Source organism: Ctenocephalides felis, unplaced genomic scaffold (assembly GCF_003426905.1).
Source record: "Ctenocephalides felis isolate EL2017-DRISC unplaced genomic scaffold, ASM342690v1 CF-g0.4_SCAFFOLD_01492, whole genome shotgun sequence".
NCBI lineage: Eukaryota > Metazoa > Arthropoda > Insecta > Siphonaptera > Pulicidae > Ctenocephalides > Ctenocephalides felis.
This window is the reverse complement of record NW_020537646.1, coordinates 9,632,154-9,657,793: the sequence shown is the minus strand read 5'-3', so window position 1 is coordinate 9,657,793 and position 25,640 is coordinate 9,632,154. Positions and strand designations below refer to the sequence as shown.

Sequence of the window (25,640 nt, the reverse complement as noted above, 5' to 3'; positions counted from 1 at the left end):
TGATGTTTTCAAGAATAAATACTATGAACAGTTATACACGAAGCATGAACAGAAGCATTTGTAATATTTTTGTACTGTTCGAAATTCATATTGTACCTAAAAGAAATGCTAAGTTGCTGTATAATTTTTTACAACATAATGTGTAAAAGATAAAATGTTGGAATATCAACTCTTTTAAAATATAGTTTCAATCTTCTTACCTGACAAGAAACTTAATAATACAATTTGTGTTAATAAAGTTGCATATACCTCTTTTATAAGAATAATCATATAATTAAGTGCTTTCTTCAAATAACTTTGTTTGTATCTCATTTACAATTGTTAAATTCCATAGGATCTACATACAGCTTGCTAGTGGTAACAAATTGCAATGCGATAGAACAAAACAAAACTGAATACCTATCTGTACAAGCGGTATCTGTAGTGCATATTTTAAAAAATTCTCAAAAATAGTTGAAAACCAAATTTGATAATTCAATCAATCAATCAATCAATTCAATCATGCAATTTTATGAGAAATATATCCAAGATTATTTAAATCTTGGATTTAAATAATCCAAGTCAAAATTTGATGATGTTTATTAAGGTTGCATTGAATTGTTTTCAATATCAAAGTATTTTCAATGAATTTTGCTTTTTGTATGCAACTTTTCATAGAAATAAAAGTGAAATATTCAATTAAAATACAACTCTGGTTCAAGGTTCAGTTTATTTCTTATATATTTATTTAAATTTGAACACATTGTTTAGAAGAAACATTTTTGGAGTGGTAGACTTTACTTAAAACTACAATTGAAATATATATGAAGTATTACTACAAGAACAAAATATTTCTGTGAATTAATACTGTGATTTTAATTCATATTATAAATCTTTGGTCTTTAAATTATGGTTTAAAATTATTTAAGCAGACAAAAATAGCAATTAAATGCTATTAAGTTAATATTTTTGTACTTAATATTTACTATGTGTTATTTATCATTTAACTCTTGACTAATATCATTTTAATGATAGTGTAAAATTGTACTAGTTAATACATGTTACGAAATGACAGAATTCTTCAAAACAATTATAGATAATTTACATTATCAAAAAAATTATTTTTGGTACATTTGGATCACTACTACATTAAACTAACTATAATTCATGTTCAAATAACTTTGAACATGATTTAAAAGGATGACTAATATTAATTATCTTACTACTAGTATAAAAGAACATATATATCGGGATGTTATTGAGATTTTTGCTGTATTTGATAAAACACCCAATTTTCAAGGAATGATGGCACAAAAGCTTCAGTCTTCGTATAGTTTACTGCAGGCCTCACTGCATTCAAATGTTCTTCAAATAGCTTTAAGGATTCTGGGTTGGCAGATCCATTTCCCTAATCAACGTTATTGATTTTAATATATTCATCAATAAAAGCAAATATAAATGTACTTACATGGGTCATAAATTTGCCTTTGGGGTTTAAGACCTCAAATGACATTTTCATGATAACTTTAATAAAACTCCATGTTAAATCTGATTGAGTTGATTTAGAAATTGGTATATCAGTCAGATCACCAAATATATAATCAACTTTGTGATTTTCATTGATGAATTTCTTCAATGTATCGAGACAATCTCCAACTATTATCTGTTTGTAATGAATTAAATTTATTTTTAATATAATATATTATTACTTATTTGAAGTTGGATAATTCAAAGCCAAGTTAAAATAAAACCTCATAATTTTCTCCTCTCATTTGGTCCAGGACATCACCACAAATTGATCTTAAATGTTTGCTACAAGCTTTCATAACCATTTCATCAATTTCCAGCATTGTCACAAACTTTGGTTTTTCTTTGAGAAGTTCATAAAGTAGGGCTCCATCCCCTCCACCTATAATAGATTATGCTATTGCATTCATAATGAAATAATATAGTTTTTAAATATTTAATTTTACAATATGTTTTCAATCTAGTCTAATCTTTATTAAAATGGTTGGGAATTTTTCTAATATTTTACCTAAAATGACTATTTCTTTGTTTTCATAGTTTTCTTTCCCTCTTTGCATTAGTGTTTCAGTGTAAATCAGATCTGATTCTGCTATATCTATAATTATTAAATATTTATTTATTAACAAAATTATCTGGATAGTCAACAATAGATATAACTTTACTTTGTAATTCATCCAACACCAGCATATTTCCCAAACTCTTCGAATGCACTATTTGAACTTTTTGATATTGAGAATGATCATCAAACACAATTTCATCAATATCATACTCCATGAGTCTTTCATCTGTAAAAGTTAAAGGACCATATAACTATAAATACTTTTTCAATCAAAAGTCTACGTCTCCACATATAAAAAAAATATACAGAGAAATTGCTAGTTAATGATTATACCAAATTATGCTAATATTTTCATGCTGTTAAAACTTTATGATTGGATTCATAAATCTATAATTTATTTAAATTTTAATTTATAGAACAGTTTGAGCAAGACATCGACTAGCATGAACTCTATAACATACAGAAATATGCTGATATTTAGAGAGCATGGAATCATTATTTGTTATATATTTAATGCAATTATTCTAATTATGTAAAAATTGTTATAATTCAATGTAATATAAACCAAATAAACACATAACGAATGTTATCTCTGCAGGAATAAGAGCAATGTATAAGTATAAATATTTCTGACTGAATTCATTATTTTAATTTTAGTTGGGATTTTATGTGCTTTTTCAATTCATGTGATAAAATCATGAAAATCTGATTTTTTTCAGCAATAAGGGTCATATTTTAAAAGAATAAATGAGATATTAATTTAAAATATGCATTACTTAATTATGTAATTAGTATTGCACAAAAGATAAACATCATAAAATGACCCATAACAAAATCATGAACTCTCTAGATATCAGATACATGGTTCATTTAAAAATCCTTTAGACTTATTTACATTGACTGACCTGATGTTGGGAAATATCTACAGAAATCTCCTCTTTTAACTGTTGGGTAAGCATGACATTTACTCATACTACAAAATGTGTAAATTTTGTTTTTAAGATCACGAGCAGACTAAAATATAAAATGAAATAAAACTAACTAAAACCATAACAATGACATGTTGAAGAAAAAAGATATAGGAGTGGCTAAATTAGATTAAAAGTCTGCATACACTTTTAGGATATCATACAGGAAACATCGCATTATGAAGTAAGATTTATGAAAACATAAACTTACAAGTATAGATATAAAGAACATGATAAATTTGGTTATAAAAACGCACCTGATCATACAAATTCACAGACATTGAATAATAATTTACAGCAAACTTCTTAAAACATTTATAGACCAGTATTTATCATTAAGCAGCATTCACAAAATTACTATTAAGGGGTTTTACTTCCCCGTACCTATAATGATCTGTCTCAATTAGCAATAAAAGATTTGGCTTATTATGTTCTTTCAAAATGATCCCCAAAAATGTAATTAGATGTATGATCTAAATGTTGATATTGAAAACCTTTTCATGGAAAAAATTCATTCTGATGCAAATTATTAAAAATTGAAACAAAAACAAAACAGGCAATATGTGATTATAATAAATTCAGGAATAATAGAATAAACAATCATTGTGAGAATGTATGTGACCAAACATAATGCACATACTTAACATATGATGCAAAATGAATAAATCATGCGCTCATTGAAATGCTGAGATTTTAATATTTCAGACCTGAGCTTGTAAAATAGATGTCTATACAGCAACCACGTTTAATTGGTGGAAAGTGTTTAGAACGAGTGCTACCTAAACGATCTCGAATTTCATTTTCCAATAACTTAATATTCTGAAAACATGTTAATCTTTTATAACACTGAAGAAAATACTATTATTATAGTCCAAGATTTCTAATTCAAAGGATAATGTTTTAAATTTCTATATTGATATAGATTTTAATAAAACTTGAATGGCATAACAAATATTGAAGAAAACATTACTACTTATTGTTCCAAAATATTTGTAGCTCTAGCAGCTACACCAACAGAAGAATATACATATATTTAATGAATATAACTTTTCAAATTAGATTTAATGTAACAAAAATAAACTTACATCAAATGTTATAAGAGGTTCTTCATTTTCTACTTTATAGTATTCTAAATTTATAGTAATTAATCCTCTTTCATATATTCTAATATAAAAAACAGAACCTCTCACTGAGGAGTATAATTTCAAAGAACCACCATCGATTTTTACTTCATTCAAAAAGGTTAATTTATCAAAGTGCTCGTTTAATTTCTCAATAATGCGATCGTAAACGGATTTTTGACCTTTTGAATCAAGTACGCGATTTGGATCTATTGAAAAATCCATCATTATTGTATGTACAGACATTATTGTTTATTAGAAATCGGTGATTTTGAATAACTTTATTATGTAATGCCGATGCACAACACCAAACAGAAACTGATTTGACAAATGCACGCACAACTTGATTTTAGCTGGAAAGATTTTAACTTCACATCAAACAAAAATGTTAGGTCCCGTGCATATAACAAACCTATAGTCATTGTTTAAATATTATGAAAAATTATTTTAATTGTACTTGATGACAAATACATTAAATTATTTTAATTGTACTTGATGATAAATAGAAAAGAAGCACGCAAATCACAAAGTACAGCTTTATTTGAAGTATCTTGTGAAGAAATGATCCCAAATCGTGTAATAAGGATAAATCACTTTACGTGCGCGAAGATCCTTACATTATTCGTAATTTTCTGTTGGTGCTTTCCCATGCAATGACAGTTTGCTTGTCACTTTTTTTCTTTGTATTATTTATATTAATTTTGAACACGTATTGTTTAATATGTTTAGTTATATTTTATTCAGTGTATATATTTTTAAATAAATTAATTTCTCTGTACTATTTCTTTTGTAATTTAATTATGAAGACATTAAATATTCACACTATAGAGTTTTTAATAAATATAATCAAGTGACATTTTCCGATAATTATTTTTTCATTATATTCTACACTATTTCCTATCCATATTATTTCGGTTTACATGAGCTATAAAACCAAAATAAAATGGCTTATGTGAACGTTGCGGAATGGTCTCCGGACCAGGTAACAGATTGGCTAAAAGGTACATAAAATTATATAGATTAATGAAAAAATTGCCAGAATGATTTTGTATTATCATTTTTATAGGATTGGATAGTGCAATTTGGAACTACATACCCTACTTCTTAAATAATGGAATTGTTGGTAAAACACTTTTACAAATTCGACCAGACGAGTTACAGAAATTGGGAATGGATAAAATAGGACATCAGGAAATAGTTTTAGAGGCTGTTGGACATCTGCGTAACTTTGTAGGTTTCTATATTTGATATTGTTCAATTTTTATATAATAAACAAATATTTATTTTAATAGCATTATGATCTTGACCGAGAAAACTTGCAACACTTAGCACTTAAATTAAGTACAGCTGCAACGTCACTATATAGAGAACTTTGCCACTGTGAGGACAGCAATAAACTAGAAACACAAATTTTGAGTAGTGTGACACATACTATTTCAACAATAAAACCTATGGCTTGTTGGCTGGATAGGTGATAATAATCAAACTATATTGATTTATATGATATATGAATATAGTGTGAACTTAATACTGAATCCTTTACATAGATCACCATTTAGCGGGCAGATGGAATTTACAGAAAAAAGAGCAAATTTACTGAAGCTAGCAATTGACATGGCTACAAATGGACAAAGAGATAGATTTGCTGATAAACCCGTGGCTGAAATAAGTAGAATGGCTAATCAGCTGGCTAAATTGGCTGATGAAATTATACAAGTTATATTATATTTCATTAACACTTTTTTTATTTTTTATTTAGTTTCATTACTTAAAATGTTTTCATAATTTTTAGGATATAACTGATCCTATGTTATTACAACCTGCTAGCTTAGACTTGGCCACATTAAAAAAAAGAGAAAATGATTTAGGATTTAGTATTCTTCCAAATTATCATGGATCTTTGCAAATTTCAGATATAAAATTTGGTTCCCCAGCCCATATTAGTGGCAAAATTGAAGAAGGCGATGAAATAGTTCAAGTAAATAAATTACATAAGTTTTGTTTATAAATTGCTTACTTGAATCATAATAATTACATTTTCAGGTAAATTATCAAACAGTGGTGGGTTGGCAAAGACAAAAGGTGTTATTATTATTTCAAGAATCCCCTCCAGATGTATTACTTACATTAAAAAAGCGCCCTAAACATACTAAAATTTATGGCCAGATATATATGAAACCTTATAGGTGAGTTTAATTCTATCCACTATAATAAACTTTTGGAGGTGACGAATAATATGTTTTTTAAGTATTAATATTAGTTGAATAAAAATAAAGCAATGTGGTTATTAATATTTTATTCATTACCTAGATTACCGAGTAAGAAACGTGCTCTACCATTTACAAGATGGCATGAAAATTTGCCATCCCCAAGACCAGAATTATTAGCAATTCCTGACTTTGATTTTCCATTGTCAAGGTAAGTTTTATATTTTATATTTCATTATTGTTATGATAAATATTAATTGTAATTTTATTTTTACATTCGATTAAATTTAAAGGTAAAATGGATAAATATTTTTGTAATATTAAAATTTTATCAAATTTATATCTGCAGAAACATCAAGCCAAATCCTGAACCGGTAGTTGACACATCTGATAGTTCCGATTCTGATAGTGATATTTTAACTAATCAAAGCCCAACTGTACAAAATATTATGTGTGATAAAACCAGATTCTATCTTCCTAAACCGAGAAGTGTTCTGCAAAGGAGGAATACTATCTCTGGATCTAGTTCTTTCTATAACCGAGGAAATTGTGATGTAAAGGTAAATAGATGAGTAATTTTTACTAGCTATATTAAAAATTAATAAATAGATAACTCTGTTTGCATTTTCTGTTTTATGTGTTTGATAAATTCTTATATTTTTACTTTGATTTTCCTATTGGAAATGCTACCTCTACATCATATTGTAAAATGAAAGATTCAAATTTATTTTTATAGTTTTGGAAAGAGCTCAAACAAAGTGCTAATCACACTGGATCCAGCTATGATACTCATCAACTTGAAAATGATATAAATCTCTCTGACCCTTTAAGCCTACGAGATAAATCAGCATCTTGCGGTTATGGTTTGGAATTATCTCCTAGACCGAAAACAGTACTTGGTGTCAGTTTAAATGCAAAAGCCAACAACAAAATAAAAGATGATAAAGCATTACCTAATACATTTAAGACTGAAATCAAATGTTTTATTAGTGGAGAGGGTAATGTTATTGAAAACAAAATTGAAGAAATATCAGAACAAAAGAATTTGAAAAGTGTTCGATTTGATACTTCAAAGAATGATAATGAGATACATCTGGATGGTCAAATATCAACAGGTGTTGATATTATACCATTTGTTGATGATGAGAATACAAATAATATAAGTTTGGAAATGACAGAAAATATACTGGATACAGATAAAATTGAAAGCTTTGAGGAAAATTTATGTTCAACAGAAAATGAGAACACGAATATAAAATTTGTTTATCCGCAGTCAAATAACCAGGATGATTTAACACAAAGTACTGTGCAAAATGCTACAATTAAATCGTTATCTAGCACTTCTAAAGAATTTCGAACTCCCAACATAGAATTAAAACCTGTAGCTGAACCAAGAACTGTTTTTCTTTATGCTCCTTCACCTCCTCCCAGGCCTCTAAATACATTAAAACCTGCTGTTACTGCTCGAAAACTTATACAAAATAGTAGTGATTCTAAAATTAATTCTCCCAAATTAACACAAGACATAAAAGTTTCTAGTCCAGTTGCAAGTTCACTTGTACCAGCCCAAAAACTAGCTTGTAATGAAAGCCATTTATTTCTTACAAAATCTTCTGATACTGCAAAGATATCATCTCCAGGTGTGATGTCTCTATTGGGGAAAAATAGGAATATCAGGAAAAAGAATTCTCTTTTAAATAGTATGTACTATATTCGATTATATTAGTATTTGCATTTGTTATTTGTAGAGATTATGCAAAAATATGCAAATACTATTTATTTAATTAAGTAATTCTTTGTTTTAGAGCGTCGTGCAATATCTGGTAAAGCTTTATTGCAAACTGTTCCACCACCAATTAAACATGGTTGGTTGTATCAAAGATTGCGTTCCAAAAATCATCAAGTTCCCAAGTGGGAAAAAAGATTATTTATTCTAATTGATAGTACCTTGTATGGATTTTCTTCTTTGGAGGTTTGCAAATATCAATTTATCTAGTATAATAGTTATTGTTATTTTAGCAATAACCATTTTTTTTACCAGGCATCTAAAGCTAGTTGCATGTTGATTCTGCCAGGATATACAGTATCTCTGGCAACTGAAGTAAAGTCTCGTGAACTGGCATTCAGAGTTTATCATACAGGTATAGCATTTTATTTTTCAGCAGAGAATCAAGATGAACTGACACAATGGCTACAACTTCTGGGTCAAGCAACTCTTAGTCATGAAAATTTGAATGATAAAGAATGTGAGTAATTTGTATGCATATTGTTTCACTTGTTGCTTGTAATAAAATAACAAAAAAAATAGTCAAGTGAAAGGTACTCTCTTGATATAAATGATGCTCATCATGATTAGAAAATGAAAATCTTAATATTTAATGGCAAATAGATACTTCACTATAAATGTGGAATCCTTACTCATATGACTATTTTTCTTTATAATTTTTTTTTATCTTAATAAATTTTAGTGATATTCTGTATATTCTAGATTCAAAATTATACTCTGAAAGTGATACTTCTGACGATGATAAAGATAACAATGACCAAAGCATTGATAATTCTGACCAATCCACATCATGTGTTCGTAAAACAGAATCAAAAAGCACATCATCGACTGATAAAGCAGGAAAATCAGATAAAAGTCACAATTCAAAGTTTGGATCATTAAAAAAGTTTGCCAGATATAAACAGACATCGGAAGAAAGTTCTGGTTCTTCAACTAGTTTAGATCGGAAGTATCTTAGATTTTTTTCTAAAAATACTGAGAAATCAAAAAATGCTGATAAAGCAATTATCAAAGCAAATTGTGATATGCCTATTCCTACAGCACAATATCGTAGTTATAGAAAAATTCCTCAGAATATATCGACTCCTAGTCCCAGTTTTCAAGTTTCTGATTACTCACTATCAGAAGATTTTAAGAACAAAACAGAAATGAAAGATAATATAAATGTCTTAAAACAGGATTCAAGTAATAGTTCCCTTAAGCATACAATCAAAATTTCTACAATTAATTATACACATGCATCAAATCCCAATTTGGTGGATTTTGATGCTACTGATTTTGCCAATAAGACTCATCAATTTAAAAGCCCTTTAGAAAAATCACCATTAAGATCTGAGAGTTTAAGTGGCTTTGTAACTCTAGAACAATTTATGCTAAATAAGCAGAAAGAAGACCATATGCAAGCATATTCAAACCGTGTTATATGTGGTGTAGAAGGTGGTAAAGTTAAAGACATTAATGTGAATAAAACATTTAAAGATAAACATAATTTAGCTGGCAATGATGAAATTCACAAACAGTTGCAGAAAATTGTACCAGATGTTATTTATGGACAATTAAATCAGGATACCAAATCTCTTCCTAGAAAGTTACTCAATGTTCAAAATAGAACATTGCCCAAAACACCCGATACTTATCCAGTTAAAAAACAACCATATAAATCTTTGCCACGAAAATTATTTCAAAGCCGACTTGATGACAAAGAATATGAAATGATTCATGTTAGCGATGATGATGAAAATGTATTTGGTACAAATCAAGCAAAACCATCTTATAATGATTACAAATGCGAAAGAAATAGAAAAAAATCCAATGATCAATACACATGTGATGAGGGCATTTCTGTCTTATCAAATAAAGAGTTTAATGAAGCGAATGACAGTCTGTCGGATAAGAGGAAATATGTTAGAGATGGTTTTAGAAATCTAAATAGCAATTTATTTGCAATTGAAAAATCTTCAAAATATACTACAGAGTTAAAACCTGTTACTCAGTATACGCCGATGAATTTGCCTATGAAGAAAATAGCAAATCAAACAGTGGATATTAATCTTGACAAAAGGTAAATAATAATACTATTATTTAATATTCCATAACAAGATATCTTTTGATGCGATTAAATTAATTTAATTGCCAGGATTAGAATCAGATTCAAAAGGAATTCTTGTATTGTTTGTATCTTACGTGCTTCATTTAATTTCTTTTGATAGGAAAGATTAAATATGGTCAGACTTAAATAAATACTTATTATCATTTTTAAACATAACAATTAAATGATTTAAATTGTAAATACTATTTATAATTACAAAAAACTTAAGGAAATTGCTGCTTTTAGTTATTCTGCAGAGCACATACATCACGGGTCTGTGATAGTTTTAATATTTTTTATTATATAACTTTTTTTTTTTGTTTTTTTATTTGTCTTATTTTTTATCATATGACCATGCTTTTTCTTTTTTATTGTATATCTTCATACCTTATAGTATTTATTATATATTATTTACTATATCATATTCAATATACACTCAATTCAAATACATTCAAATTATATTCAAATTCTTATTTGTTTATTATATTCTTTTGTTCAAAGTTGAAACAATTTTGCTAATTACTAGCACATTTTCAAAAAACTATTAAGTAATAACTATATAACTCATAAATAATTATATTAGACATGCTTGTTTTTGTGCAATTTATTAAGCTGCTGAGGTAAACTGTTCCAAAAAATACTTTTGTATCTGATGCTTATCTGATAGATTATATTATAATAATAATAATAATAAATATATATATATATATATATATACAAATATTAAATTTTTACATAATTGTATATACTTACATTACTTACGTTAAAACTGTCTTCCTATATTTATATGTAGAGTATTATTCAATTAATTTTGATTATATATGTTAAAAGGTATTATATATTACTGATTATATAATAAAATGTTTAATGAAATAGTTTTAAAAAGTAAATTGTTCGGAGCTGTGATGTATCTTTAGGAATTAATTTTTTATGATTCGACTTTCTAAATACAATCCAATTCTATATATTGATTAAACCTTCACTGGTTTAATTTGTATACATTTTGTCCTTTATTGGTGAAATGTGTACAAATAAACTGCTGAAAGAAAGTTTTCGAAGCACAGTGCCTTTCATAATGTACATTATAGTTTCATAACTATAAATAACAAAATAATAATAAAGTTTTATCATATTTTAGGTTATTTTTGAAATATTAAATAAAAAACAAATAGATTTTATATAATTTTATTTAAATGTTGCTATAACTGTAATATAGTATCCCACTTCTTACCTATCTATGGTTGAAGTGTATTTTAAAGTGTTTTGTTTGTAAAATATTTGTACAATAAATTTCAAGTCAACAGTTGTGTTTTGCTTTTGCTTATTTAATGTCATATTTATATATTTTACCTATAAAGCATGTGTGATATGTACAAACATTTGGACAACTTGGTGACACTAAGGTAAGTGTTAAATATATTTTATTTGTATGTAAACTGCATCAGATACAAAAGTAATTTAATAAGTTGCACAAATACAAGAATGTCTAAAGTAATTATTTATCAACAATTCGAGTAGGGCATTCAATACTACAACAAAATATCTTAACATAATTGCCTGGTTAGTTACACTTATTACTATGTTATATTTATGTTCTAAATTACATATTTATTTTTTAATTGCACACATAAATGCAAAACTTAAAACTGTAAATTAAGTCTTTTTGCATAAAACAAAATAAAGTTATAAAGTTTTCATTAAATTGTTTCAGACCTTTTTGTATAATTAAAAATAGTAATTCATGTATACTTTGAAAGTAAAGTTTTCGTAGTTCTAAAAGTATTTATTATATGGCCTCAACACTTAAAAGTGTAGCATATATTATTTACATACATTTCGCATTTTACAAATTGAATCATTTTCACATATTAATGATTTGGTCTTACATTTGTCACTCTTAAAAATCAATGTGATAACGGAATATACAGTGTTGAATCAAATTGAAAGTTTTAGATAATTGAGTTAAATATTGGTGTTTTATTAATGACTATATTACATCTTGATTTGACGTAGTTAAATTATATATAATATATATATATATATATATATATATATATATATATATATATACATACAATATATATACTACTAAATATTGAAATGAATTATATAAAACATTTTACAAAATTAAAAAAAATGAATTGATATAATACTAAGATTAGGCTCAATTTTGATTATGTATATTAAAATGCTTCAGACAATACTGGAAGTCTTGTGATGCATTTCAAACACTGTGAGACCAAATCAAATTTAGATATAAAGTGAAAATGACAAAATATAAAAGAAAATTTATATGAAATAAAATATTTTTATCATTATTAATAACCATATTTATCTTGTAAAGTAGTCATGACTCCATTTGCTAAAGAACTCAATTTGCCAGCTACTTTTGAAACTCCCTGCCGAACGCTTTGTTTAACATCATCCAAATCTATGTTTTGTAATTGTTGGGCAGTGTAACTGCTGTTTCCACGTCTATTATCAGAACCATCTCCAAAATAATCAGCAGAAGATATACTATTGGAACCTTGAAATCGACTCAAGTTGACATTTCGTTCATATTCTGGCAAACCTTCATTGAAATATTGATCAGAAGAAATAGCTTTTACATTTCCAAATTTCTTTTGTGCTGCGTCTTCAGGTGCAGCACCTCTTACTGGTGTTGGTTGCGTTTTGATTTCAGGATCGAACATAGTTTTAACATTCTTGTTATTGCTTTCTGGTTCTATAATTTCCCAATCTTGCTTCATGGAATTTCTTATATCCATAAATGATTGTATTTGTCTTTCACCACTTCTATCATACATGCTATTTGAGGAAAATGAAAAATCATCGAAAAATCCATCACTTTCTTTTTCAAATGAAGACTTAGGCATTGAAAATTTGGGACTGTTATCTAAGTTTTTCTGTTCAATTGTTTTCATATAATTGAGAGCTGAATGAGAAACACCAGATCTTGCTTTTGAAACTCCCATTCCTAGCCTTTCTACTTGTTTGGCCTTTTTAGGATCAACTGTTTTAAGCGCTCTTCCTCTTTAGAGCTTGCTGTAAAGATAAATCTTTATAAGCTAGTCTCATACTATCATTGCTTCTTCATCGTCCTCCTTTTTACTTGCTCAGCACTTTTTTTAAACGATTCTGCGTGCTCAGTTCTTCTTGTTGCAATAAATAGCTCTTTTTCAATTTCTGCCAAATCTGTAGATACTTTTGTAGCACCAAGTCCTTTCTTGGCCCCCAAGCCAGTTTTCTTAGGCTGAACTTTCCTCACACCAATAGTTGGTTTCCGTTCAGCTGGTGTTTCATTTAAATTAGAATTCTGTTTTAATGACACATCATTTTTTATTACTTGTAATGTTTCAGGTAAATTAGAATTGAAATCATCTGTAATTCCATCAAAAAAGTCAGGTTCTTTGGATTCGACAGGTGCCGTTTCATTGTTTGAATCAATAAAAGTTTGTGTACCATACAAATTCATTGCTTGTTGTGCTAAGTTTCTCAATTTATCTCTATACATCGAGGCCACCCGAGAATTATATTTCTGCTGTGAATCATTCGTATTGCAGTTATGTTGGCGGAAAAATTGAGAAGCATTTGCATTGCCCCCCATTTGCATATGTCTCATTTGAAGCCAGGTCCAGTTAGTGTCGAGCTGTGTAGACCTAACAAAAGTTAAATGGACCCCCAGGCTCCTGTGAACAGCTGAACAGTCGATGCAAATGAATACGCCATATGTTACTGATGCCCACGTAGGATTTTTGGCGTTGCAGTCGAAACATACTTTATTCGCAGAAATCGCACGCAATCTATTAAATATCTGCTCAATTTCCTTCTTTTCTGGACATTGATCCGCCATTTTTGATTTGTTGGCACTTGACAGATGGTTAGAATAAAAATTATAAATATATAGAAAAAATATTTCAAAAACTTATATTGGAAAACTTTTCATTATCAAAAATTGTACAACATTTTTAGTATTTATAAAACTACATTTATTACTCAAAAATAATAACCAGTACAGAACAATATCATACGATGTCTAAGTAGTTTTGAAATGTTTCAAACTGTGCTACGTTGCGATTGTCAATCGTTGGATCTGTCACGTTGCATTTAGTTTTCGTGTTAGTGTTTTTCAAGTAAGGTGGCTCTAGTAATTTGATAAAACATACTATCTGTAAGTAATACTTATTTACAACATTTATTTTAATTATTATATATTTATTTGATTTATTATATACACATATTATAACGGCTTCCCTCTAAACATACGGTCAAACAGCACTTTTGAATTTATGAACGGCATTTTGATATTTTTTTAATTGATTCTTAATTATAATATAAGTTTGTTTTTCATTAATCTGAAAGATGCTTGAAGACCCTTATACTATTAATATAGTTTTTTCATACAAAAAATTTGCACATATCAAAACTAGCTGTACCCGTTCACGCTTTGCCGTGATTTAGTTTAAATTAAAAAGTTCAACAAAGATGTGTATTTGTTACATTTAGTTTAACGTTACTACTATCTGTTCAATAATTTGTCTACGAATTTACCTATAAACTTGTTAATCAATCTACCATTTTACCGACTTACGAATTTACTTGTCAACCTATTTACCTATCAAGCGGTCTCACATGTCTACCAATTTAACTGTCAACCTGTTTATCTGTCTTGTTATTTGTCTGCCTACCAGATGCCCTGTCTACCATTTTACATATTCTCCAATTTACCTGACCACCAGCTATCCAACAAATTACCTTTTCACTAATTTACTTGTCTACCAATTCACCTGTCTATCAATTTACCTGTCTACCAATTTACCTATCAACCTGTTTATCAATCTACCATTTTACCGGCCTACAAATTTATCTCACATCCTGTTCTAAATATCTACCAATTAAGCTGTCAACCTGTTTATTTATCTACATATCCGTCTATCTACCAGTTCTTCTCTCTACCATTTTACATATCCTCCAATTTACCTGTCCACCAGTTTACCTTTATAAATTTTCTAATTCACCTTATTTATTTACGCGTTATAAACAAATTAAAGCTCAAATTGATTCCACGTTTTATTTAGAAAACGTTTGTATGTGAAAAAGAAAAAGGCTGTTTTAAGGGTTTTCCGGCAATTATTCGATTTTGTCTCGCCGTAAGAACCATCTTTGGACTTCAACATTTTAGAAAATTGCCAAATTGGTCCAGGCGTTGTTGAGTTATGCGCTTACCAAAACACATTTTGCGATTCATTTTTACATATAAGATAAAATGCTATCAAAGATGTCTTTGATCTGTCAAAACACAATGTACAAATATTTGTATTTCAGCATGAGCAGGGGCCGAATTTAAAAATTTAGCGCCCTGGGGCATTGGCGCCCCATTTTTGAAATCTCATTTTTCTAAAATTAAAATAACAATTGATTGCAAAAAAATGTCACGCGTTACATACTTATTCTATGTATAGATATATTTTTTATGAATTTTCAAATTTTGCTGCCCCCGAAAATTTGCCGCCTTGGGCACTAGTCCCGACTGCCCTTACTGTAAATCCACTGAGTATAAGTACGTCTTTCAAAAACAGATTTCAAAATGGAAATATTATAATGCAACATTAAGAAACAAATTACAATAATTCAGAGTACTGGCAATTAATTGAAACCTATTTTGACCTAAATTCTTCATACAATATAAAATGTGAACAACACAGAAATTCATCTAGGTGTCGTGTAAGTTGAGGTTCAGGGTTATTTCTGCAAATTTTTAAAGAATTGGATTGACCGATCGCCTTGCAAAACGAAATAAAATTGTTGTAATCGGAGAAGAAATTGATTCACCCCTATCAGTTTCTGAAAAAACGTAGACGAAACGCAAGTTTTGGCCACATAGTTTTCAAAATTGGCAAAACATTAACCATTTGATTCAAATTGGAAGAAATTATTATATTTTTGATTCAGAATGACTTGAAGCGTCGAGAAAAGACGAATTTAGGAACGTTAATTAACACTGGCTGGAGGTTATATTGCTAATCCCATAAATTTTTATTAGATGTTTTTAAAACAAAATTTAATTATTAATTTTTATCATTTATCATTCATAAGAGGTGTGCTCTTATTGAACACGTGCCCCGAATTTAAATCGGGGGATCAACGGGAATGAGATGAACGCACGAATGAATTGAAATTTACCGAAACGAATGATGATTATTACAAAAGACCCCTTTAATAGAATTGACTTATAAAAACATAAAAAAAATTTAAACTTCGAAAGCTCGAAATTTTTTTTCACTATCATATATTGCTAATTATTTACCACCATTAAACTGAATCTTGGTGTAAGATAAGAACAAACTTTTACTACTAAGATTTTGAAGATAAACTTCTGATTATAGTTTTCTCTAGGTAAATTTCCATATATTATAATTATAATATGTGAATGGGTTATTGATTGTTCATTCATCAAATTTTTATCATAATTTATCTCTAAACTAGCTGACCCGGCAAACGTTGTTTTGCTAAATAAGGTATATTCTAGACAATTTCTAGAGAATCAAAAATATTAATACTTTAAGTGTATAAGGATGTGTTGTTTGAATGCTATATACAATGAAGTATTATAAAAACAATAAACCCCATTGGTTCCGGATAATCCGAAGTCCGGATAATCCGAAGTCCGGATAATCCGAAGTCCGGATAATCCGAAGTCCGGATAATCCGAAGTCCGGATAATCCGAAGTCCGGACAATCCGAAGTCCGGACAATCCGAAGTCCGGATAATCCGAAGTCCGGATAATCCGAAGTCCGGACAATCCGAAGTCCGGATAATCCGAAGTCCGGATAATCCGAAGTCCGGATAATCCGAAGACCGGATAATCCGAAGTCCGGATAATCCGAAGTCCGGATAATCCGAAGTCCGGATAATCCGAAGTCCGGATAATCCGAAGACCGGATAATCCGAAGTCCGGATAATCCGAAGTCCGGATAATCCGAAGTCCGGATAATCCGAAGTCCGGATAATCCGAAGTCCGGATAATCCGAAGTCCGGATAATCCGAATTCCGGATAATCCGAATTCCGGATAATCCGAATTCCGGATAATCCGAATTCCGGATAATCCGAATTCCGGATAATCCGAATTCCGGATAATCCGAATTCCGGATAATCCGAATTCCGGATAATCGGAATTCCGGATAATCGGAATTCCGGATAATCGGAATTCCGGATAATCGGAATTCCGGATAATCGGAATTCCGGATAATCGGAATTCCGGATAATCGGAATTCCGGATAATCGGAATTCCGGATAATCGGAATTCCGGATAATCGGAATTCCGGATAATCGGAATTCCGGATAATCGGAATTCCGGATAATCGGAATTCCGGATAATCGGAATTCCGGATAATCGGAATTCCGGATAATCGGAATTCCGGATAATCGGAATTCCGGATAATCGGAATTCCGGATAATCGGAATTCCGGATAATCGGAATTCCGGATAATCGGAATTCCGGATAATCGGAATTCCGGATAATCGGAATTCCGGATAATCGGAATTCCGGATAATCGGAATTCCGGATAATCGGAATTCCGGATAATCGGAATTCCGGATAATCGGAATTCCGGATAATCGGAATTCCGGATAATCGGAATTCCGGATAATCGGAATTCCGGATAATCGGAATTCCGGATAATCGGAATTCCGGATAATCGGAATTCCGGATAATCGGAATTCCGGATAATCGGAATTCCGGATAATCGGAATTCCGGATAATCGGAATTCCGGATAATCGGAATTCCGGATAATCGGAATTCCGGATAATCGGAATTCCGGATAATCGGAATTCCGGATAATCGGAATTCCGGATAATCGGAATTCCGGATAATCGGAATTCCGGATAATCGGAATTCCGGATAATCGGAATTCCGGATAATCGGAATTCCGGATAATCGGAATTCCGGATAATCGGAATTCCGGATAATCCGAATTCCGGATAATCGGAATTCGGATTATCCGGATAATCCGAATTCCGGATAATCGGAATTCCGGATAATCGGAATTCCGGATAATCGGAATTCCGGATAATCCGAATTCCGGATAATCGGAATTCCGGATAATCCGAATTCCGGATGATCGGAATTCCGGATAATCGGAATTCCGGATAATCGGGATTCCGGATAATCGGAATTCCGGATAATCGGAATTCCGGATAATCGGAATTCCGGATAATCGGAATTCCGGATAATCGGAATTCCGGATAATCGGAATTCCGGATAATCGGAATTCCGGATAATCGGAATTCCGGATAATCCGAATTCCGGATAATCCGAATTCCGGATAATCCGAATTCCGGATAATCGGAATTCCGGATAATCGGAATTCCGGATAATCGGAATTCCGGATAATCGGAATTCCGGATAATCGGAATTCCGGATAATCGGAATTCCGGATAATCGGAATTCCGGATAATCGGAATTCCGGATAATCGGAATTCCGGATAATCGGAATTCCGGATAATCGGAATTCCGGATAATCCGAATTCCGGATAATCGGAATTCCGGATAATCGGAATTCCGGATAATCCGAATTCCGGATAATCGGAATTCCGGATAATCCGAATTCCGGATAATCGGAATTCCGGATAATCGGAATTCCGGATAATCGGAATTCCGGATAATCGGAATTCCGGATAATCGGAATTCCGGATAATCCGAATTCCGGATAATCCGAATTCCGGATAATCGGAATTCCGGATAATCCGAATTCCGGATAATCGGAATTCCGGATAATCGGAATTCCGGATAATCCGAATTCCGGATAATCCGAATTCCGGGTAATCCGAATTCCGGATAATCCGAATTCCGGATAATCCGAATTCCGGATAATCCGAATTCCGGATAATCGGAATTCCGGATAATCGGAATTCCGGATAATCGGAATTCGGATTATCCGGATAATCCGAATTCCGGATAATCGGAATTCCGGATAATCGGAATTCCGGATAATCCGAATTCCGGATAATCCGAATTCCGGATAATCGGTATTCCGGATAATCCGAATTCCGGATAATCGGAATTCCGGATAATCGGAATTCCGGATAATCCGAATTCCGGATAATCCGAATTCCGGATAATCGGAATTCCGGATAATCCGAATTCCGGATAATCCGAATTCCGGATAATCCGAATTCCGGATAATCCGAATTCCGGATAATCCGAATTCCGGATAATCGGAATTCCGGATAATCCGAATTCCGGATAATCGGAATTCCGGATAATCGGAATTCCGGATAATCGGAATTCCGGATAATCCGAATTCCGGATAATCGGAATTCCGGATAATCGGAATTCCGGATAATCCGAATTCCGGATAATCCGAATTCCGGATAATCCGAATTCCGGATAATCCGAATTCCGGATAATCCGAATTCCGGATAATCGGAATTCCGGATAATCGGAATTCCGGATAATCGGATAATCGGAATTCCGGATAATCCGAATTCCGGATAATCGGAATTCCGGATAATCGGAATTCCGGATAATCGGGATTCCGGATAATCGGAATTCCGGATAATCCGAATTCCGGATAATCGGAATTCCGGATAATCGGAATTCCGGATAATCGGAATTCCGGATAATCGGAATTCCGGATAATCCGAATTCCGGATAATCGGAATTCCGGATAATCGGAATTCCGGATAATCGGGATTCCGGATAATCGGAATTCCGGATAATCGGAATTCCGGCTAATCAGAATTCCGGATAATCGGAATTTCGGATAATCGGAATTCCGGATAATCCGAATTCCGGATAATCGGAATTCCGGATAATCCGAATTCCGGATAATCGGAATTCCGGATAATCCGAATTCCGGATAATCCGAATTCCGGATAATCCGAATTCCGGATAATCCGAATTCCGGATAATCCGAATTCCGGATAATCCGAATTCCGGATAATCCGAATTCCGGATAATCCGAATTCCGGATAATCCGAATTCCGGATAATCGGAATTCCGGATAATCGGAATTCCGGATAATCGGAATTCCGGATAATCCGAATTCCGGATAATCGGAATTCCGGATAATCGGAATTCCGGATAATCCGAATTCCGGATAATCGGAATTCCGGATAATCCGAATTCCGGATAATCCGAATTCCGGATAATCCGAATTCCGGATAATCGGAATTCCGGATAATCGGAATTCCGGATAATCGGAATTCCGGATAATCCGAATTCCGGATAATCCGAATTCCGGATAATCCGAATTCCGGATAATCCGAATTCCGGATAATCCGAATTCCGGATAATCCGAATTCCGGATAATCGGAATTCCGGATAATCGGAATTCCGGATAATCCGAATTCCGGATAATCGGAATTCCGGATAATCGGAATTCCGGATAATCGGAATTCCGGATAATCGGAATTCCGGATAATCGGAATTCCGGATAATCGGAATTCCGGATAATCGGAATTCCGGATAATCGGAATTCCGGATAATTGGAATTCCGGATAATCGGAATTCCGGATAATCGGAATTCCGGATAATCGGAATTCCGGATAATCGGAATTCCGGATAATCCGAATTCCGGATAATCCGAATTCCGGATAATCCGAATTCCGGATAATCTGAATTCCGGATAATCTGAATTCCGGATAATCGGAATTCCGGATAATCGGAATTCCGGATAGTCCGAAGTCCGGATAATCGAAAGTCCGGATAATCCGAAGTCCGGATAATCGGAATTCCGGATAATCGGAATTCCGGATAATCGGAATTCCGGATAATCCGAATTCCGGATAATCCGAATGGACAAAAGGTCCATTTGATCGATACCAAATTTAGGTTCTGAATTTAAATAACATAAATAAAAAATAATATAACAACCTAGAAAATGTTTTATAAATACCAATGAGCATATAATTATTCAAATAAGATCTTTCAGAGCACCGTGTTTGAGAAAAATATGCCAAAAATGCATTTTCATATTAACATATCGAAAAAGTTTATATTTTGAGTCACTTGGGGCCCGTTTACTAACGTTTTTGTATATAAATAAAACTACAAACAAAACCACTTACTACAAATTTATCACAAATAAATAATATTCGCGTAAAACATCCTATTAAACGTAATTGAACATCATCTGTCAAAAGCGTTTGACATTGAAATTACGCTTCTACAAAAATTTTCAAATTATAAATGTAAAGTTTCTACGCGGATTTGAAATAATTTCTTACCTTTTGGACATTCTCTGGATTGGCACGAATTTTTCAAGACTAAGACTGGCCAAATCGATTCAGCCGTTTTCGAGTTTTATTCGGACATTTGAAAAAGAGCTCCATTTTTATATAAAAGATAACTTAAGTGAACTAAACATTTCTAGAATCCATTACTCTACCCAAGTACTGAGTTATCAAGTTAACTATCAATTTAATATTTTTTAATATAGAAGTTTGATTTCTGTTATGCTATAAAGTACGTATTGTTCTAAGTTTTATACCTTGCATTAATTTTAATAATTTATATATTTTGTTTTGGCAGATACTAGCTTCTCAAAGATGACCAAGATAACATATATAAATCTAATCCCTGCAGCCCTCCTGCTGTTTGTGAATTCGTTTCAATGCCAAAGCTAAAAAATATACTTAAAAAGTCATAAAAATTAAATATGAATTTATGGCGCCATTTAAAAATTTATTGTTGCCATCGTTATGGCAAAAGGATAGAAAGGATACATGATTTTTTTAAAAGGATTTTTTGATTATTCTCATGCTTTAATGCAAATTCATGTTATAAGAAGGTTTACAACTTTTTAATTACAGCTCTTTTGTATTTCAAGTAAATGGAATTTTAAAATCTCTAAACAATAGATTGTTGGCAAAACTGGTACCGTCTAATGTACGAATTATTGATTATCTTTATTTTAAAAAATGAACATGATTAATTTCGAATAATTACATTTTCATTTAAATCTTCAAATAATTGATATATTGAAGTTACTTTTTATTGTCTTATTAGAATGCAATATATTTGAAACAACATAAAGTTTAATATGGTTTTTTCGATCTTACTTTAAGCCTATTAAGTTTTTTATGGATGCCTCTGAATAAACAGATTTTATCTGTTCGACATAATATTTTTGATCCTTCCTCAGGTACATCGTAAAGGAGGCCACAGGATTAGTCATAAATAACAAGGCACGTAATTAAAATTGATTTGTAATGACAATCAGAAACATCATAAATTTAGTCTTCAGATCGAAGAAACCCCATGGTTTCGTGACATCATTTGTTTTAAACCTATTGGTCTCTTTGTTCAGTTTGCTAGGGATATTTTATGAGTATGTTTTATGATTTTTTGCAAAAAGTTAAATGTACTTTACAATAATTTATAAGCATCTGATCGATGACTATTTAAACTGCGAACAACAACAGTTTTTAGGTGATAGTGAGTAGACTTAGGCACCTCAATTTATTTCTCGATCTCTGAAACAAACATGTAAATTATAGTTCCAAGTGTCGTTGTAATCTTATTTTGATCATTTTTTTAATGTTTCGCTTTGAGAAGATGAAATCGCTTTAAGGAGCTCGTGTTATTTTAGCACCACTTGCCATGCGCACTTTTTGTTCTTTCTCCATAATATATTTGCCTGGCGCCTCCTATTTATAAAAGATCATAAATAAGCTCTAATGTTATGCAACAGTGAGCAGTCATTTAGGAATATTAATAATGAATGATAAAATTAATTAATGCAATTAATTAACATGGATTTATCAATGCCCACTTTACTCTTTAACGGTTAGCTTCTATCTATATAAAATATTTTATATTTCTGAATAAAATTTTGAAATATTTAGAATTGCCTCAAACAATATTATCTTTAGCTGAAATTATTACTGCAATACCATTGGTATATTTCTGTTAAGTTTAGTAATACCGGGGTGAAAATTTTACTTGGAATTTTATTTCTATCTATAATATATAATTAAAGAAATCTCATACCGCAAAATTCTGAATTAAATGTCAAATATCTATTACCTACATGTCTGTATATATAACAGCTATCGTTCGTTATCGTATAATCGAATAATCGTGATTTGTCAATCAAAAGGTTTCGAGAACATTATATCGGAGTCAATCGATCATTTGAGTTTGTTAAACTGTTTCTATAATGCGAAAATTAGATTCGTTAATGGAAAAAAATTTATAAGACTAGAACTTAGTTTACTTGTAGGCCTAATCTTGCTTAGCGTAGAAATAATTTTTTTTAACAATTTTAACTTAGTTTTGAGTTTCCTTTACCCAAATACGTATATTTTACAAGTATCATGTAACAATTTGAGTATGTTGATCATGTTACAATAAAATATTTTGAACAAATAAATTGCCATTGGGTCAATTGCAATTACGAATTCATTATTCAAATTGAATCAGATTCAAAAATCAGTTGCATTCAGATCACAGCATGGTAATGATTATTTACAAAACAGCATACTATTTAATAAAAATGAAAGCAATAGTTCGGTTAATTAAGACTTATTCCTTCTGCTGTATATTTGAGTATAAGGTCTTCAAAAATGATATTAATGTGATTCATGAACTATTTAGTTTCGATATTGTCGTTATGATATAAAGGTTGCTTGCTATGTATATTATATATATATATATATATATATATATATATATATTATTTTATTTTACTATTTCAGATAGTATCTTGGCTTTGATGCATTGGATTATTGACATATATCATTATTCACTTTCATTTGGAACCAGCCATGATCCCGCAGAGAAGAGAGGTCAGGAGTTGAGGTTGGTCAGATTTCAAAATAAATTACTTAGAATAAAAATTCCTAGAGCTTCTATGTTGTCTTACAACATAAGCTTCATAGGAATTTCAGTTTTTTCAAGTTTTGCGAAAAAGATTCTATGACAAATTTATTTTAACGGATTTTGAAAATGGGGTAGTTTGAATTGGGGGAGGGGAGATTCTAAATCGTTTATTTATAAATAACTTGGAGTAATTTGCAGTCAATTTTTGGTACTCACATATTATCAACGTTGTTAAGATACTACGATTTTTTGTGTAACATAAAGTAAGAAGTTTCGATAACCATAACTAATTACTTTCTACTTAGTTATAAATATTACGAGTTTGTTATTTCTTGTAGACTGTCAGTGAAACTTAATTTCGGAAAATCATTTATTAGTTTCTTGAAAGCACATCCAAACTTACAGTTATGCAAGTAATGCTCTCTAATGACTATTAATTAGTTAGGCCCGGATAAAAACGAGCTTTTAATGAGAATTAAGCAGTAAATGATAATCTTGTTTAATAAGTTTTTTTTGAAAATTCAGATAAGTGTTGATGAAGAATATAGTAATATTGAAATCTTTTTTAATTTGAAAAAAAAACATTATAATTTTAAAATAATATCTAATATCGGAATATTAGATCTTAAACAAAATGAAAAATAAATTAAAATTTTGCAAGGCAAGCTGGCTTGCTTAGCACTACGATAGTAATATTTTAGCGCATGGACAATACAACTTTTATTGATATAATTCCCAATGATTATATTCAGTTTATAAAGACAGTTAAATGTATTGGAATATTGATTCCTCTCACGTTGTCACATACAATTGAGTGACAAATTTTGTTCTCAAAGACAGTTTGCCAACGATTTTAGAAATCTCCTAAATATCTCTGTGATGACCGGACCAGCACCGATATTTACACCACGCGGAATGCTTTGCGTTAATCACTCCGCGGAATGCTAATCGCTAAAACGCGAAACGCTAATCAGGATTTATAGCCTCACTCTTAGATGGCAATAACAAACCTTCGAACGACTTCTATTTGCACTACATTTTAATTTTTGGCCTTTTGAAGAGTACTTTCGTCGCGGTCATTGCCAATCACATTCTGAGTAGTTTAAACTTTGCACATTTGTATAATTTATATTCCCAGAAGTTCCGAATCCATAGAGGCTGATATTTCTATTATTTTGACATGCATCACAAAGATGAAGTTTAAGGTGATCAGTGTAAAAAATATATTTTTTTTGTTTATTTATCATAGCAATCTACATACAATGTACATTAGGCTAAAATTTTTGACAATTATGGAAAATGGCGTGAGAAGGATAACTATCCACTGATATATCCTTCTAATTACATGTCCTAATTATTATTATTAAAATATATATTTATTTAAATTAAATATATATATAATATATATATATATATATATATATATATATAACAAATGTATTATGAGTGGATAAATAGATATTAATTTGGAAATATGAACAAACAACTCTCTTTTTTGCACTATTTATTAAATAATAATTTTCACAAACGTTCGAGACTAGGTTTGTCTCATCATCAGTGTGTAAACGACATCTAT

The 25,640-nt window shown here is 30.8% G+C and overlaps 2 protein-coding genes and 1 pseudogene across 2 annotated transcripts; 1 reads left to right on the top strand and 2 right to left on the bottom strand.

The window, feature by feature from the left end:
- Positions 1-1,092: 1,092 nt before the first annotated feature.
- Positions 1,093-4,452, bottom strand: LOC113370318 (spermine synthase). The gene is made up of 7 exons (XM_026610988.1): positions 4,119-4,452; positions 2,971-3,079; positions 2,169-2,291; positions 2,015-2,101; positions 1,731-1,888; positions 1,448-1,642; positions 1,093-1,387 (listed from the first exon to the last, which is right to left on the bottom strand). The coding sequence occupies exons 1-7, from the start codon at positions 4,398-4,400 to the stop codon at positions 1,235-1,237; spliced, it is 1,107 nt and encodes a 368-aa protein (XP_026466773.1). The 5' UTR covers positions 4,401-4,452; the 3' UTR covers positions 1,093-1,234.
- A 527-nt stretch (positions 4,453-4,979) lies between these two features.
- LOC113370472 lies at positions 4,980-10,502 on the top strand. The gene is made up of 12 exons (XM_026611143.1): positions 4,980-5,155; positions 5,221-5,384; positions 5,447-5,625; positions 5,702-5,870; positions 5,947-6,132; positions 6,198-6,340; positions 6,465-6,572; positions 6,711-6,921; positions 7,098-8,061; positions 8,167-8,333; positions 8,403-8,607; positions 8,850-10,502. Exons 1-12 carry the CDS (start codon positions 5,098-5,100, stop codon positions 10,211-10,213), a joined length of 3,918 nt encoding a protein of 1,305 aa, XP_026466928.1. The 5' UTR covers positions 4,980-5,097; the 3' UTR covers positions 10,214-10,502.
- Positions 10,503-12,554: 2,052 nt separating this feature from the next.
- On the bottom strand, positions 12,555-14,292 carry LOC113370143 (annotated as a pseudogene).
- Between the last annotated feature and the right edge of the window lie 11,348 nt (positions 14,293-25,640).